Genomic DNA, 18,436 nt, shown 5'->3' with positions numbered 1-18,436 from the left:
ACTAGCCCCACTGAAGTCAATGGGACTATTCATGTGCTTAAAGTTGAGCATATATCTACGGCCCTAAATTCAGCATAGTACTTGGGGCTTGACTCTTGATGGCAACACTCCCATTGACTTTAATAGCTCATCGATGCACAAATTAAAGACAGAAGGGGCCATTGTGATCATGTAGGCTGACCTGCTGCTTAACACAGGCTGTAGGACTTTCCCAGGCTCAAGCCCTTAGCCCCCAGTTTAGCAAAGCACTTAAGCATGTGCTACAGTCCCATTCACTTCAGTGGAACAGACTGCTTAAAATTCAGCATATACTGAAGTCTTTGTTGAATCAAGACTAAGTGTTTTTCTGGATCATGCAAGAGTGCTCATCACCTCGAAGGACAGAGCCCCTGGTTGGCTACATGTTCTTTGGCACAGAGAGTCTTGTGGAAGCAGGGAGCTGTTTGAACTGGATTGAGATGCCTTTGGTTCAAGGGACACTGTCAAGTGACCAAATAAAATATTGTTAAAGGTCGTAATTTTGATACTAACTGGTTTTGAGCTGGTTGAAAATTTAAGAAAGCATGAACGCAGGGATGTTTTTGTTCTGCTGGTTTTTTAACGGATCAGGGTTTGGTTTTTTGAAAGTATCTGTGGAATGCTATTTTCAGCATTGGTTTTTTTTTTTCATTTTGATTGTAATTGACAAAATGAAATGTTTCGATTTTGAAATGATTTTTTTTTTCAAAAATGAATGGTTTTGATTTTAAAAAGTCCCCATCATTTGACTAAACTAACCAATCAAAATTTGCAATGGAAAAAACGAACCCCAAAATTGGTTTTTGTTGAAAAGCTTTGAAAATTTTCAAGAAATCAAAAAGGGTTTCTGAAAATTTTCATTTTTGAAAAATGACCACATTTCATCAAAATAATTTGAATAAAAAAATTCAATCAACTCTATTGACAGTTTAGATTTTTTGAAACTGCAAGGATTAAAAAAAATCATATTTACTTTTCATTGTTGATCCTGTGTTACTTTGTTCACCAGCTTGGATGGTGAAACTGTACTGGGTGTGACACTTGTGTGTTTCTAGTGAGTTTCACATACCAGTTCCTGTGAATTTGTATAGTTGGCCCCGACCTCACTCCCATCATCCACTTGGTTCTGTGGTTCATTATTATCATTTTGCCCACTCCAAAGCTCTTGCAAACAAGGTTGTTAATGAGGCAAAGTCCTGGAGTAGCTGACCATGCCTCTTGTTGATACCAATATTTCATTATGCTGGGCATTCAAGTCATTAATGCCAGGTTTGGGGCCAGCTTTGCCCTTTGATATTGTGGCCTTTGGATGAAAATTGCATGGGGCAGATCTAGACTGGATTCTTGGCTTCTCTCTGACACAGACTATAGCAGTGACTGTGGTGGTTGGTGGAGAAAGGCAGAGAAGGAATAGCAGTGCCTTGTTATTTCCATGTTTCTGTCTGGCACAGGCATTACCTGTCAGACCAGAAGGTTCCCTGGAGAACAGAATGCATCTGGGATGATGGTGCATGAAAATACACAGCAGGGTCTCCATTTGCTTGACTTTGGGGAGTTACAGTACTTTCTGTCAGCTGGGTCATGAAAACACCCGTGCATCAGAGTGAGCAGAAAAATAGGCATTTAGCACTAGTTGTTCCCAGACTGGGTAGAATCAAACCATACCACTGGTAGGGAGGGCTAGGTGGGAAGTGAGAGCAGAGCACAGGTCAGGGGTACTGGACATTGCCACGTTTCTTTTCTTGGGAAACACAGAAACAGTTGAGAAGGTGGAAAACTTTGGACCTCTTTGACCCATGAAGTGTAGGGCAAACGTACCAGATGTTTCCTTTACCAAGTTGGCTTCCAGTTGTGGACTCTACCGCCATGCTGGGATGTCTCTTCAGCTGATTTGTGCCCGGTCTGCCTGCTCCCTCATCCCTGGGCAAACGCTACCCTAAAATCTTTTGCCTTTGCCATCTTGGGAAGAGGTTTGATCTGAAAATGGGACTGCTCTATATGGCCTTCTCAGCCATACCAATTCTTTGCATGTTTTCTATGAAAAAGGGGCTGCACTGCAGAAATTTGGAGTTACTGTTGTTTTGATTAGATAGCTAACTAGCTAGAACAGAGGTAGGCAACCTATGGCATGCGTGCCGAAGGCAGCATGCAAGCTGATTTTCAGTGGCACTCACACTGCCCGGGTCCTGGCCGCCGGCCGGGGGGCTCTGCATTTTAATTTAATTTTAAATGAAGCTTCTTAAACATTTTTAAAACCTAATTTACTTTACATACAACAATAGTTTAGTTATATATTATAGACTTATAGAAAGAGACCTTCTAAAAACGTTAAAATGTATTACTGGCATGCGAAACCTTACATTAGAGTGAATAAATGAAGACTCGGCATACCACTTCTGAAAGGTTGCCTACCCCTGAGCTAGAATTACTGTCCATGAACATGCCACTTTATATGACATGTTCAAAGACAGGGACTGAAATACTGGCCCCAGGGAAGTCAATGGCAAAACTCCCATTGATTTCAGGTGCTCCAGGATCGATTTCATCCAGGATCCTTGCCCCCCGCCCCCAGTGAATCTCAGGCAAATAGGAAACATGGGACATCAGTTCAGGCGGGAGTAGTTTACCAGCCCATGGTCGGTGTCCCTATTGAGAAACAAATTTTACAGCACGTTTTCTCCTCAGGATAGTTGGAATTTAAATGCCTTTTTAAACTCACAATACTTTTGTTAAACAAATACATGATTATTTGGGGGATTCATTTAGGAGAGGCTGTTCTTACGTTGTGCTGGAAACTTTGACAGGAGATTTCAAAGTCCGCTGACATGAGGCTTTCCATGGATTTCAGTGGTCCTTGGATCAGTTCCTTATTTCCCAGTTCGCTAATGGAGGAACACCTGCGTCTTCTATTTATGTCAGTGGGAGCTGGGGATGCCTAGAACTTTGGAATGGCCAGAGCAGATCAGACCAATGGCCCATCTAGTCCAGTATCTTGTCTCCAACAGTGCACAGCTGCTCCAGAGAAATGTGCAAGAAACCCCACAGTAGGCAATTAAGGGATAACCTGCCACCAAGGGAGAGTCTCTTCCTACCCACTCCCAACTTAGAATCAGGCTACTTATTTAGTTGCCAAAGTCTAGGCACTGACATTGGAAAGCCGCAGCCGAAGCCTACTATAGTTGAAAGTTTTCCCCGTTATGCAAGTAGCTGTTTAGGATTAAAAAGTGCTGCCACCGCTTACCGCTCCCCCCCCTGCACGCACCCATCTCCGGGATGGCTCTTGCTGGACTATCAAAGGGATGGAGGAGCTAAACATGAAAACAGTCCTAACCAACAGGCCTCCATGTCTGCACACTTTGAAGATCGCCCTGTTTATGTGATTTCCCTAGGAACAGGATGTAGAATCGTGAGGTCTCTGGTTACCTTTGAGCATGACTTATTCTATGAGTTGTGCCATGCCATGTCCTTTATGGCTGCAGCTTTCCTAGCCTCTCTCCTTCATTGAACTAGCGGCCACTACTTCCACCAAGACCCTAAGGCAGCTTGTTCTAGCTGTCAGGCCTTTCTTGGAGTCTGTCCTTTCAAGAGTGTCTCGGTGCCGGGGATTCCATTTCTATTTTTCATTGATCAGGATGTGGGGTTGTCCTCTATCCTCCAGAGACGCCGCTATCTGCTTCTTGATCTCAGAGCGTTTTCAGTCTTTTCTTGGCTCATGGTCACTCCCACAAAATTCTAGGTGCCTTCAGAGCCTGATTCTGTGGTCCTTACTAACCCTGAGTACCTCTTCCATGCTTGGTTAGTACCATCAATGGGACTACTCACCTGGGTAAATGCTATGCAACACAAGTAAGGAGTCCTGAATTGGACCCTCAATGTGTAGATGCTTCTTTGCCACTTCAGGCCCTGTTTAGACTGGCAAAAAACAGCTTCTATATTTAGGTGTCAAAGTCCTGTCTCACTTAGCAGGACCTCGTGGTGCAATCTTTTGATTTGTAGATTTCGGGTAGATTTGTCAAGATGGCCATCGCTAATAAACTGTTTCGAATGGTAGCCATCCCACAGCTAACTTATCATCTACTCAAGTGACTCGAAAGAAACTGTTCCATGTACATGAGATGTTAAGTCTTGTGAGCTTCCATTCACGGGGTTTAGAATCCAATTATTGAGGGAAGTACAATTCCCTCAGGAGCAATTGTGTGGAGATGGGCAGTCATATCTTGATGGCTCCATTAGAACTGGTTGGTTGCAAACCCAAACGTTAGCTTCTTTTCTTACATTCTTGGGGGACGCATCCTGTGGGAGGGTGGCTTGGAAAGAGGAGTGGGATTGTGATGCTTCTGGACTTCTCTCAAGAGGGTCCCTAAAATGGAGACAACAACTTATTCCCCTAGGGCAATGGTTATGTCCCCAACTTGAGTTGAGCAGGAGGAAGCATGGTGCTGGTAGTCTGTGAACCACATTTCCTACAACTGGACAGTCATAGAACTAGAGAAGCATTTGGGTTAGGATGGACTTCCATAAGATCAGCTAATCTCTACCCTCTGCATGAGGGCAAGACAGACATTACTATCCCTAAATCTTCCCTGATGGAGGTGTGTCTGGCCTTACTTGTCTCCAGCTTTGGCAGTTCCACCTCCCTTGGCAGCTTTTCCCATAGCCTGAGCTGCCCTTTGAGTTATTAACTTTATTTCCTGCTGCAGCTTTATCCCATTAATGCTTGTTCTGTCATCCTAAAGCAATGAGAATAATTGATCTCAGTCCTCTTTGTAACATGCCGTTACATCCCTGAAGACAGTCATTGTGTCTTCTTGCCTTAGTCGTCTTTTCTCTAGGCCCCATCCTCTTAAACTTTCATCGTGGTAGATCTTTGTTTCCCAAACTTTTTTTTGTCATTTGGGGCACTCTCCTCTGAATTCGACCCAGTTTATCTTTGTCCCATGGCAAAAATGGAGTTCTTAGAGCTGTTGATAATAGAGCATGAAACAGGGCATGTAGTGTTGGTGAACATCCTCTGATTAAATACCATGACATGTCCCTGCTTTTGACAAGGCCGAATATGGTCCCACGTGTGCAGCCCTACTAGGCTTTGCCAGCTTTTCATTATATGTCCTGTTGAAAAAACGTGAGGGCCACAGGATTGTAGAGACGTGTTGTCACATGACATCATAAGGTTACATCATTGTGCTGTGTTGCGGCATCCGCACATCCTGACATGATACCATTGCTCTGGATCATACAGTGTGGCAGCAGCATGAGGCCATGACATAAAGTCTCTGGGCTGTCATGTAGCAGTGTTTGACCATGATCATGCCTTGTTAAAGCAGCATCCTAGTTCAATGATCCAATGGCACAGGACCCAAGCTACAATGTCACTGCAATCCACACGAGGAGAATATGGGTCTTTGTCCTCTCTAGTGCATGGGATACATACATAAGAGGATAAACGCCTACCTCAGCTGCCAGCCAAAAGTCTTATTTCTTGATCTCAAGCCATAAAGGTCTTCGGTTTAATCCCCTCTGAAAACCCACGAAAGAGGGCTGTTATATAACCATATTGCACTACAGCACCATTAGTTAGCAATACCGTCATGTCACGTTGCAATCCAATGTCATGACGTGCTGACATAGCACCTAAGTATTATGATGTTGCATAGGCCCTGAGAGTTATATCAAGACCCCTGAAGGCTTCATGGATGCCAAAGCACCTAATAAGAAACAGGGCAGTCCTAAAGATATAGTATGTGTTAATCGCAGTACAGAGCCAATGCACAGGAGGTGGAATTAAGGGCACGCTCCTTTCAGGCCTGTTTTTCTTTCCTTTTTTTCTTTCCTTTGTTTTTTTTTGTTTTTTTTTTTTTTTCTTAAGCCCCGGGCTTGACGTGTGTTTTAAAAAAAAACAACACAACCCTTTTGCATTTAATACTTCAAAAGCTAAGCAGAGCTATGAAAGTGAAATCAGAGTAATTTATAGCCCATTGCCATCTGCCACCTGGGAGAAAAATTGTGCATTATATGTCAAGCAACATTTCCATAATATTTGTAAGGGATGAATATTGCTGAGAAGGCCCCCGGAAGATGAAGCAGAAAAAGATCAGAAAGTTGGGCCAGATGCTCAGATGGTGTGTCGGCATAGGTCCATTGAAGTCAATGTAGCTCTACTGATTTACACCAGCTGTGCATCTAGCCCATGGTTATTTTAATCCTTATTCTTCTGGTTAATGTTTGGGGGGATGGGGGGATCGGGGAAGCAGGCTGTATCTGCTGTGTAGTAACAGCTCTAAAGATTGTTTGTGGTGAGAATTGGAGAGAGGTCCAACAGAATGTCTTGACTAAGAGGGACAGGAGAACAGTCGCACGTGGAAAGGATGTAGACTCCAGGGAAGAAGAGGGATTGGTTAAGGTGATCCCAATGCAATCTTGGGCTGTTGTGTCTGAGTTTGGGAGGACAGCTTCAGCCCTGACTCCTCGCTGAGTCAGTTTGTGTCCACGCCTGCACATCGCGGGAGTCGTTTATGGAGCTGGTGTCGGCACTAGTGTGAATCAGAAGCAACTCCACTGAAGGCAGGAAAGGTATGCTTGTGTACATGTGATCAGAACCAGGCCCGTGGCACTGGTATTTGAAACAGGCCTGAGCCAAAGCCGTAATCTAGCCCCAACTCTGAACTCCGGATCTGAGTCCAAACTTCGTTTGCATTTAATGTTTGGACTCAGCCTGTTACAGAGCTGCCGAATCTCATCCAAAGCCAGATTTGTAGTTCAGATCTGAGCTATGGTTCAGGCCTGTTGCTGTAGCCAGAGCCTGTTGTGTGCTTTTCTGCTAATGTCCTTAATGCAGCCGTTCCTATGTGTCGGGAGTGTGATAGGCCAGAGAACTCCAGAGGGCAGAGTAGTCTGATATCACTCAATCCAGTGCCCTCTCTTTCCCCTTGTTCTCGCTAGTCACCAGAAATATGGTGAGCAACTTGAATGAGCTGCTTTGGCCAGCCAGACAGCTGGTGTGTCGGACATTCTGATCCTGGCATGGAATACACCTGTGGAATCCTGTCATCAGGCAAATCTCATTTTTCCATTTGGCTTTTCTGCCACTTCAGTTTTGTTCTCCCCACACTTGTTCTCCAGTCAGCTTCATTAACATCATGTTTCAAATGGTGATTCTGAGAGGTTTCTGTTATCAGATGCTCTCAGCCAATTGTGGGGGCCGGGGGGGTGAAGCAGGAGGGGGAATAAAAACACTTGTCTGGTTTATGACTATGCTGAAAAACTACAGTATGTCTGCAAAAAATTGGGCATTCAAGAGTCAGTCCTAAACTTTCCACTCAATGTCCTATGTGTAGTTATAGGGCATGCATATCATGTTACGGCTCTTTCCTTACATGGTAACACAAAACCTTCTACTTGGTGGCGAAAGGGCAATTATACAGGAATTGACCTGCTCTTCCAGGTTGCTGGTTAATTGCACCAGTAGCTCCCAAATTCATGAACTCAAGCCTGGACTGGTGTGCAGAAATGCTGATGTATAATTATTAATTACAGAAATAACCCATCACTGCAATCTACCATCATTGCAGTGGGAAGTCCATGGGCGTTGTGCCTGGATAACGAGTGAGTGTAAATTCGGTTAGAACTTACTTGACCATGTGTCATTAAAAGATCAGTGGTTCCCATGTAAGTGCTGCAAAGTGTGAGTCATGATATCTGTGTCCTATAATAGGCCATGTTACCTATCTATGTGTCTTGATGTATAGGTCAAGATTTTCTACCCAGAAAAGTTTGAGGTCCACTTGTTATTTCCGTCTCTGTGTGTACTCTTGCTACGCTTCTATTGTAGATAGAGTCCCATGGTTCCCTCTGTGCACCGCTGTCCCCAAATGTTTAGAATGAAAGTTGAGTCCATTTCCTATGTATTGCCACAGTCTGCACTGATTTGGCTCCCTTGGTGGCAAAGAGGTCAAGCATGGTCCATGGAGACGGAAATGCCTTCTCATTTCTAGAGGTGGTCTGGCCAGTTCAGATCTGGAGCTCCTGGTTGGGGTAGTGCAGGGATGCTCACCTTCCAGATGACTGTGATGTACAGTATCCCTGCCACGACTAAACAGATGACTTGAATCCTATGAGCCATCAAGCCAGAACTACTTTCACTTGCAAGAATAGCTTACGGTTCATCAGATAGAACTGGTTCCAGTTTTCCAGGGTGTTTATTTAGCAAGGTCCCATCTGTACCCAGTAGCCCCTTCTTAACAGATAACAGGATTCAGGTGCCAGCAGCCTCCTTAGTTATCTGGCTATTTGTATGTGGGGAACATTTGATGGAGGGCAAGAAGTGCTTCCAGGAGCTTACCGTCCAGGCTCAAATCTGTCCTTGTCAGCTTAGCCATCCGAACCCTCCAAATAAAACCCCACGTGATACTGATTTACTGAGTGCCATGACAGTCCAGGCACCAGTAGCCATTAGCTAAGTGTTGATGGCCATCAAGGCAACCTGGCTTCTCCTGTAGATGTTCCACTCCCCTCTTGCAACATACAGTGGCCGCACCTTCTCTCCGCTCCTTGGACAATACCACTGGTGTGATTAACAGTGTGGAGTGGGAGGGGCATGAGGGGGACATGATATGCCTGCCTCCTTCCTTCCCACCCCGAATTTCTGTGCATGCTTGCACCACTGAGCCATAGTCCCCTCGACGTGTCTGCTGCCTGCTCTCAGAGCATGAATGTGATGAGCAAAGCAGCCTCCTGCGTCCCTGAGGGAGCTCAGAAATCACCCCAAATGAGTCCACTGTTACTGAGGAAAATTCTTCAGCAGCCCTTTGGGATCAGGAGGCTGAATTGGCTCCCACGAGTGATCACAATGTTTAACTGGCTGGGGATGAAGCTGAACTCGGATTTGCTTTCTCTTCCCTGACAGGGCGTCCCTTTGGAGCTCCTGCGTGGTCCTACCTCTGCTGGCGCTGACCTGGATGTCTGCGGTTCTGGCAATCACGGATCGGCGGTCGGCGCTCTTCCAGATCCTCTTCGCTGTCTTTGACTCCCTGGAGGGCTTTGTCATTGTGATGGTTCATTGCATCCTGAGACGAGAGGTGGGCACCGCCAGTGATTCCTACTGCACAGCCCAGAGGGCTGCGTGTGACCCGTCTACCGGAGGCCAGATTGGGAATTGCAGCCTTCCCGCAGTCTCTCTGGGGATTCCACCGATCCCTTGAGCTGTGGGCCATGACATTCAGCTACACAGACGTCACAGTGATGAGTGTGACAGAAGTGCCTGGACAGATGGATGGATAGGTGGACATCACGCTGAAAACGTACAGTGGAGCAGAGTTTTGGGGACAAGCCTCATTTAGTTTATCATTGGTCCAAAATTTAGGTTTTGGGTTTTTTTAAAGAAAAGGTTCTACAAAACCTAGGATTTGCAGAAAAGTTTTCATCCATGTTTAAAGACAATATCAACAAAAAACAAGTCTGTTTTCTAGGGGTTGTATTGAAATAGTCCCCAGCAGTGTTGGAAACCCAAACACTGCATATATGGTGCCAGTTTATGGGAGCCATAAGTTAAACTTGACTATGAGCAGAAAGTGAAACTTTCTTTTACTTTAAACCAGTGAACTCCATCAATGATGAAAAGTTCCATTCCTTTTTTTTTAAGTTCTTTCCATTGCAATAAAATGAGGTGTCATTAATAACATTGACAAGGAGCTTTTTTATTTATATATATGCATGTTACCTTGATATAATTCCTTTCAATTAAGTGGGCCTGATAGATTCAGTGGAATTACACCAGGGATTGGCCTAGCCCAGAGTCTTTTCATTAATTTCATTATCCATTTAGGCCCTCTCATTGCGGTCGTTAGGAGTTTTTCCATTGATTTCAGTGAGTTTTCGATGACACACAATATGCACACAGTATAGACTCTTGATCTGACATTATATATCCCTATGTCATGATTTATGCAACAGGGTCCTTTGTAAATATCATGGGTTACAGAATAAATTCATGGTTATTCCTGCCTAGGCAAATCCAGCAACTAACTACTTGGGAAGCTATCCCATGTAATAACCCTGTAAGCATGTAGAAACCTGGAGTTGTTGTGTTGGTGTGTCAGATATGTGTCCTCTCAGCCCCTCTGAAGTCATTGTGTAAGCCCTAAACAAGCTCATGTGAGCATTACAGTCTATCCCCAGCAGGTTTGGATGCGCCTTTGCTTTAAACAGTGCCTCTGTCTGACTCAGTCTTGTGCAAATCCGTTTCCCCCGGCAGGTCCAGGATGCAGTGAAGTGCCGAGTAGTGGACCGTCAAGAAGAGGGCAACGGAGACTCGGGGGGGTCGTTTCAGAACGGACATGCTCAGCTAATGGTAGGATAAAGTGCCACCCGCTCACTTGCCAAGGGACTCGGTGCTTTTAGCCTGGATCCAATGAACAGAGAGCTCTGTTTCAACATCTTATGCTTAGCTGTCATCACTCTCCTTCTTTTAAATCTGATTGGATCATGCTGGAGCTTGGGTGAGCCTCAGTTTCACCAATTTATAGCTCCAGTTCCCTTCATAACAATCAGGATCCCATCCCTCTCCCGCCCAGGCCTTTGCAAGCACCGGGGCTGTTTTGTTGTTCAGATAAACCAGGTCCTTCCGGTCTAAGGATGACAAACCCCACATGCACCTGTTTTCCCATAAAAGAAATTTCCCAGGCCTTTCTACCTCTGACAGGCGGCATGTCCTGTCCAGCATGGTGGTAGGAGACAGCAGTTTAATACCTATTCGCTCAGAGCATGTCACATCATAGTCATGATTTTCAAGACATCCTTTCTGAGAAGACTTTCTTTCTCCAAAATACTTTTCTTCCCCATTTCAGTAACGTTCTTTCTGGGTGCTCATTTTAAGCTCATTTTGTGCAAAGATAGAAAACGTCATCCTGTTACGTGAGTCCTTCAAAACTGGACTAGATAAAGCCCTGGGAGAAGATGCTGTAGGGAACAATCCTGGATTGGCCCCTTCGTGATGGACTGGATGTCCTAACCTAAGAGGTTTTTCTTGTCTCTGATTTCTAAGCTTTAGGTAAGCAGGTCAATCCCACAGTTTACAAGATTTTTCCCAGGCTCCAAAACAGGCCGGTTGGGGCTTTCCTCTATCCTTCTGTCTGAGTGTCCAGCCAGTCAGGCCCATAGATGCAACATATTCATAGATTCATAGAGCTCAAGGCTAGAGGGGACCATTAGATTATCTAGTCTGACCTCCTGTATAGCACAAGCCATAGTATTTCACCCAACTTGCCCCATATTGAGCCCAATAACTAAAGCTGATCTTTCAGAAAGGCATCCAGTCCTGAGTTGAAGACATCAAGAGAGAGAATCTACCACTTCCCTTGGTAGTTTGTCCCAGTGGTTAATCACTCTCACTGTTAAACATTTGTGCCTTATTTCTAATTTGAATTTCTCTGGCTTCAGCTTCCAGCCTTTTGTCATTGTGGTGCCTTTCTCAGCTTGATGAAGGAGCTCCATGCGACCCGGTGTTTTGTCCTGGTGAAGGTACTTGCACGCTGTCATCAAGTTATCTTCTTTTTGATCTGTTCAACAGATGGAGCTTGTCAAGTCTCTCATTATAAGCCCTCCTCACCAGCCCTCCGATCACTTTTGTGGTTCATTTCTGCGCTCTCTCCAACTTTTCAGGGCCCTTTTTAAAAGACAGACCTGAGAACTGGCTGCAGTATTCCAGTATTGCTCTTGCCAATGTCGTGTACAGAGATGAAATCACCTCCCTGCTCCGAGTCACTGTTCCCCTATTTAGACATCCAAGGATTGCATGAGCCCTCTTTGCGACAGCATCGCACTGAGCGCTTCTGCTAAACTGCTTGTCCACTCTCACCCCTAGATCCTTTTCAGCGTCTTTGCTTTCCAGAATACAGTTCCCCCATTCTGTAGGTATGACCTGCAGCCCTTGCTCCTAGATGGAGAACTTTGCATATGACTGTATTAAAATACATTTTGTTTCACGGGGCCCCGCTTCAGAAGCCATTCAGATCACTCTGCGTGACCGTAGTGTCCTCGTCATTATTTATCACTCTACCAATCTTCTATCACCTGCAAATTTTACCAGCAGTGATTTTATATTTACTTACAGATCACCGATAAAAATATTGAATAGCATCGGCCCCAGTAGCAATTCCTGCAGCATCCCACTAGAAACACCCCCATTCAACGATGATTCCCCATTGACAGCTAATTTTAGAGATCTGTCAGTTAGCCAGTTCCTAATCCAGTTAATGTGTGCGGTACTGATACTGTATAGCGGTCATTTTTGAATCAGAACATTGAGAGATACTAAGTCAAATGTCAAATGTTACAGAAGTCTGTGTATATTATATCTACGCAGTTGCCTTTATCAACCAACCTTGTCATCTCATCAAAGAATGAAATCAAGTTGGTTTGACAAGACCTATTTTCCATAAACGCATGTTGATTGGCATTAATTATAATCCTAGCCTTTAATTTGTGATCAGTCGAATCCCACATCAGCTTTTCTATTCTTTTGCATGGGATTGATGTCAGGCTAACCAGCCTATGGTACCTAAGTCATCCTCCTTGCCAATATCATTAGCACCTTGCCAGTCTTCTGGTGTTTCCCCAACATTTCAAAATTTATTAATAATGAACATCAGCAGGTTAGAGATCTCCTCAGACAACTCTTTTAGTTGTGCAGGTTAGCTTTGCCTCCTGATTTCAAAATGTCTACCCCTGGTAGGTGCTGTTTAACATCCTCCTTAATTACTAATGGACTGGAAAGTACCACAACATCCTCCTGTGGGACCAGCACATCGTCCTGCTGCTTAGCACATCTAGAATGGAAATATTTATCCAACACCTGTCTTTTCCACATCGCTATTAACATGATTACTTGGACGCCCATGTTCTGGTGTGACTCCTTTTCTCCCATTCTCTGGGATGATGGCAACCAAGTGATTCAAGGCAGGGCCTAGTTTAGGGGAGAGGAGGGCTGCACGTGGCTGCTTTTGGCATCCCCTGCTCAGGCATCCCCTGCTCCTGTTTGGGAGGGGCTGTGTCTTCTATCTCAAGGCCATTAGGCAGAGAGTCTGATTCCAAAGCCCTTGTTCGCGCCATTCTGTCTTGATTTTTATTGCTTTGTGTGTGGTCCATGAGTAGAAACGTTCATTGGATTCCAGGTTGCCTTCCCTTCTTCCCCTCTCCCCCCCGCCCCGTTGACCACGCCCTCTGCTTTCTCTGTCTTTCAGACCGATTTTGAGAAGGATGTGGATATGGCTTGTAGATCAGGTGAGCACATCACAGGTGAGAAATCAACAAGTGACCTGGTTTGGGGATTGAACTTGGCCATTTTTTTTCCTTACTATTTGTGTTGTGTCTACGTCCCCTCAGTGGCTTGTGTGTATGTGTATGGGCTATCCTCGCTCCCGCCCCCACCTCAAGAAAATTCCTAACTCCGCCCCTTCGCTTTGCTTATCCTCTCCCTTACCCATGCCTTGCTTGGCCTCTTGGCTAAGGTCAAGCCTCACCTTGATTTAACACCTTTTATCCAGAGCCTATGCCCTGCCTGGCAGGAGTGGTGGGATCCATGACCTTCTCCATCTCTCACTACTGGGTCCTGATTTTGTCTTTGCTCATAGAGTCATCTCTGGGGCTGGCCTCATACCCCTCAGGTGTCCTGAGAAATGGGTGTAAATCTGGAGCATCCTCCCCCAAATCTGTGAATGGACAATTGCCCTCTGGGTCCATGCATACCAGCAACCACTTGGGCAGTCATGTGCTTGGGGACATGGCCCACCCCCTCCCACACACAACCACTCATTGCAGCTCTGTAGATCTGCATGGGCCAGCAGTCCCTGGTGCCACAACCCCTCCTCAGTCGCTCCCGTTTGTCTCATGCCCACTGTGCTGTCTCTGAAAGTGCTGTCCGGAGTCTGCTGTGTTGCCTGTTCCTCTTTGCAGGTTCTGTTCCCTCCTGCCCTTGGCACGCCTGACCAGTTGGCTGATTTTAATCAAACCTTTTGCAGAATTTCCGACTCTCATTGGCTCGCCCAGATGCCTCCCCTTTCCCAAGCAAGAGTTTTCCCAGCTCACTTGGCCCTTGTGTATAATTCACATCTTCCAAACCAGGATCTCCCTCTAGCTGCCATGGACTTTGCATCCTGTGTGCTCATTTAGGGGGCATCACAGAAGAGTTTATCTATCTATCTATCTATCTATCTATCTATCTATCTATCTATCTATCCCCATACATCCCTCTTCTATCTATCTATCTATCTATCTATCTATCTATCTATCTATCTATCTATCTATCCCCATACACTCCTCTTCTATCTATCTATCTATCTATCTATCTATCTATCTATCTATCTATCTATCCCCATACACTCCTCTTCTATCTATCTATCTATCTATCTATCTATCTATCTATCTATCTATCTATCTATCTATCTATCTATCCCCATACACTCCTCTTCTATCTATCTATCTATCTATCTCCATACACCCCTCTTCTATCTCTCTCTCTCTCTATCTCCATACACCCCTCTTCTATCTATCTATCTCCATGCACCCCTCTTCTATCTATCTATCTATCTATCTATCTATCTATCTATCTATCTATCTATCTATCTATCTGTCCCCGTCCACCCCTTCTATCTATCTATCTATCTATCTCCATACACCCCTCTTCTATCTCTGTCTCTCTCTCTCTCTCTCTATCTCCATACACCCCTCTTCTATCTATCTATCTCCATGAACCCCTCTTCTATCTATCTGTCCCCGTCCACCCCTTCTATCTATCTATCTATCTATCTATCTATCTATCTATCTATCCCCATGCATCTCCTCTTCTATCTATCTATGCCCATAAACCCCCTCTTCTATCTATCTATCTATCCCCATACACCCCCTCATCTCTATCTATCCCCATCCACCCCCTCGTCTGTCTAGCTATCTAGCTATCCCCATACACCTCCTCTTCTATCTATCTATCCTCATACACCACCTCATCTCTCTCTCTCTCTCTCTCTATCCCCATACACCCCCGCTATCTATCTATCTATCTATCTATCTATCTATCTATCTATCTATCTATCTATCTATCTATCTATCTATCTATCTATCCCCTTACCCTCATGATATTAATTCCACAGTCTCTTTCTGTCTATACGTTATTCAGGGTCTCTCTCTTTCTCCTCTCTCTCACACCATATTTCCAGCGTGCTCTCTCCCGCTCTCTCTCCCTTTCCTTTCTGATGCTGAGGACCTGACTTTCAAAAAGGCAGGTGCAAAAATTGGTGCTCTCAAGAGTGTGCCCGAGGTGCGCAGATGATGGCCTCAGATGTGCACACCAGGCAGGTATTTGCACATACAGCTGGCTAATTGGGCATGTGCTCACTGGTCATGCCCAGTTTGCGTGCACAAGAGTGTGCGTTTGAGACTCAGGTCCTGACAATCAGTGCTGAGCCCCGGACAGGCTCCTCCGGTGCAGGAGATTTCCTTGTGCTGCCGTAGAGTCTCTGGCTCCCGGATTGGGTCTCCCCGAGCAATGGGAGGGAGCCTTTTGGTGTCAGGTGACTCCAGAACAGAAGACCCCCGATCTCCACCTCTGCTCACTAACCTGGCCTGGTGTTCTTTGCCAGCAGCCAGCTGTGCAAGTCTTCAAACCCCAGCGGACAAGAAATGAAATAATCCCAATTTGTTGTGCGCCACAGCCTCGCGACAGGACCTAAACACCACCCCTGGGGAAGCCAAAGCAGGCAGCGAGCTCCCATGCACAAAGCATGTCCCAAGTGCTTCCTTGAATACAAGCCACAGTGTAAAAAACACCCAACAACCCATTGGCTGTGGCTTTTGCTGAAAGGGCGTTGTTAATAAAGCACCGATCCTGATCCCTTAACAAGGATGGGCTGGGTCCGAGCCAACATGTGGCATTTTCACTTAGAGTCAGTGGCAGAATTTGGCCCATGAATGGGGCCAAAGCAGTTATATCCTAGCACTGTTCTCTGGAAAAGCCATAATGACTGAGACTGTCACCGTGCAGCGGGTCTGGCTTTCAAAGATGTTTTATGGTTGGTTTGTTTCTCCTGGCTTCCCTTTGATTTTGCCCTGCCTGCCCTGCACCCATTGGAGGTACCTACGCTCGTTCAGCACTCACCGTGCCTGGCACAAGTGAGCAGTGAAACTGCAGCACCATGTTTTACCTGGCACCCGAAATCCACCTGTGCCATAGAGTACCTTGATGGGAATGGCTGAATGGTGCCTGTTCACAGCAAAGTCTCTGCTTTGTCTCCTCTCCTGTCTGCTGCATTGGAAAAAAAAATGTGTAAAAAGAGCCTGTTTTTTTGGTTGGTTTTGGCTGGAATTGTTTCCCCTTTTCCATGCTGAAATGCTGGGTAAGTAGCATTCAGCCCCACCCACCCCAGAACCCTGTGACTTTATCCTCTGAGGACATCCAGGCTGATGTCACGAGCTTATTAACATTTCTGTTGCAGCCTCGAACCAGCTGAGCAGCGAAGCAGATTTGAACGAGTCGAGGAACAGCTGTGTTTGTTTCTCTGTGTGTGTGTCCTGTTTATATCTCCGACTTGGCATGATTGCCCCACCCTCAGATTAAGGTTCTTTCCTATTTGAATAATGAGCACTCATTTTAGCTCCCTTTGGCTTCGAGGCAGGGGGTGAGAACTTCAAAACCTGTGGTATAATTACCCCCCAATGTAAGCATTGGCCCAGTCGCCAGCGTGGGCATGTCACGGACATGGGGTCTAGGAGCCAGAAGCATTGATCCGCCATTTAACCTCTGTCTGAGAGAGTGGAGGGAACATGCCAAGGGGGTTTGACTGTGGTGAGATGGTTGACGTTGTGTGTGGAGCTCAGATGAGGTGAGTCTGAGGTGCTGAGAATGCTTCTCTGTCGCCCGCAGTGCTGAATAAAGACATCACCACGTGCAGGACCTCGGCCATCACGGGCACGCTGAAGCGCCCGTCGCTGCAGGATGAGGAGAAGCTGAAGCTCCATCACCAGAAGGGGTCCTCGAACTTTAACAGTCTTCCAGCCAACGTCTCTAAGATGCACCTCCAGGGCTCCCCGCACTACCTGGGGGCCATCAACCTGAATGAGTTCAGCAACCACACGCTCACTCTGAAGAAGGAGAAGAACCAGCCGCCCAAGTCTATCTACATCTGCGATGGGGACATCTTCAAGAAGCTGGACTCTGAGCTCTCCCGAGCGCAGGAGCAATCCCTGGACACCAGCTACGTCATCTTGCCCAGCAACAGTGCCTCCACCCTGCGGGCCAAGCCACCCAAGGACGATGGCAAATACAGCATCAACATAGACCAGATGCCCCAAACCCGGCTCATCCACCTCAGCATGGCAACCGACCCGGGCTTCATCGTCAAGAGCCCGCCCAGGGAGCCCATGGCTATGACATGCACCGAGGTGCAGGGCTCCCCCATGCTGCAGCAGCAGCAGCAGAACATCTGCAGCGAGTCGCAGATGCCCAACAGCCTGTGCGACCCGGGCGACTCAGGGAACTTGGGCATGGTGCCCAAGAGCGAGACAGTCTCCACCCTCTCCATGAGCTCCTTGGAGGTAAGCAGGCAACCTGCGGCCGCTTTCATCCATAAGAACATCCCAGTTGTCACATTGTTCATGCCACGCTTTTCCTTCTATGTTGATGCCTTCTCTCCTACAGTGGCCTATGCCAGATGTTCCAAGAGTAGAACCCTGCCTTGAATGTACCCAGTTGTGCAGTTTCAATACCTCGTTAATGGGAGGGGAAATTTCCTCCTGACCTCTGCTAGTGATATCAAGTTACAGTTTGAATCTTGAGGATTAAGAACCCTTATAGTTTTCATCCTAGGTAGTTACACTGCAGATGCCGTCTCTTTTCCATATCAATGTCCAATCTGTTTTTGAAGCTTTTCCTCCCTCCTAGTTCCAGCACTGGGTATTTTGATCAAAGATTTTAGGATGGGAAGGAGCCAAAGTGTTTCTTAGCCCCTTTTTTTTAAATCCAACAGATGCAGGCTGCCAGGTTCTTTTTATCTCCCATCAGCCCTATGGAAACTGGATGTATTGACAGTATTCAAAGATTATTCAGGAGGTGTTAGCCAGACCACTCCCATTCATTTTAATGGGAGGCATGTGGCTAAATTTGGCTTTGATGCTTTCAACCCTTCTGGGAAGAGATAGGTAAATACAGGTACGGGAAGCTACAGGAAAATTCCAGTGATTGCAGAGTTAAGCTCTATGTGCGCAATTCTCCCTCACAGACATCCCCTGCAACCCTATTGATGTCGGTGGCATTGCAGAGGGCATACATGAGTGCTGGATTTCCTTTGTTTTTTTTCCTGCTGCTTCTTCTGACTGCTGTCCTTTGGCAGCTCATTTAATCTTGTAACAACTCTCCCAAGTATAGAATTCCCAC

General features: G+C 46.0%; 1 protein-coding gene across 3 annotated transcripts in view; it reads left to right on the top strand.

Moving 5' to 3' along the window:
• ADGRB1 (adhesion G protein-coupled receptor B1) overlaps positions 1–18,436 on the top strand; it is a 271,570-nt gene that overhangs the window by 234,989 nt on the left and 18,145 nt on the right. For all 3 annotated transcript variants that reach the window (XM_054018655.1, XM_054018657.1, XM_054018656.1), the window contains 4 exons: positions 8,921–9,092; positions 10,268–10,363; positions 13,254–13,308; positions 16,928–17,598. In XM_054018655.1, coding sequence (XP_053874630.1) covers positions 8,921–9,092; positions 10,268–10,363; positions 13,254–13,308; positions 16,928–17,598 — 994 coding nt within the window. The remainder of the gene's footprint in view (positions 1–8,920; positions 9,093–10,267; positions 10,364–13,253; positions 13,309–16,927; positions 17,599–18,436) is intronic.

The sequence above is a fragment of the Malaclemys terrapin genome, chromosome 2 (assembly GCF_027887155.1).
Source record: "Malaclemys terrapin pileata isolate rMalTer1 chromosome 2, rMalTer1.hap1, whole genome shotgun sequence".
Lineage (NCBI taxonomy): Eukaryota > Metazoa > Chordata > Testudines > Emydidae > Malaclemys > Malaclemys terrapin.
Note: the sequence above shows the minus strand (reverse complement) of the source record. Positions and strands in the feature narration are given on the sequence as shown.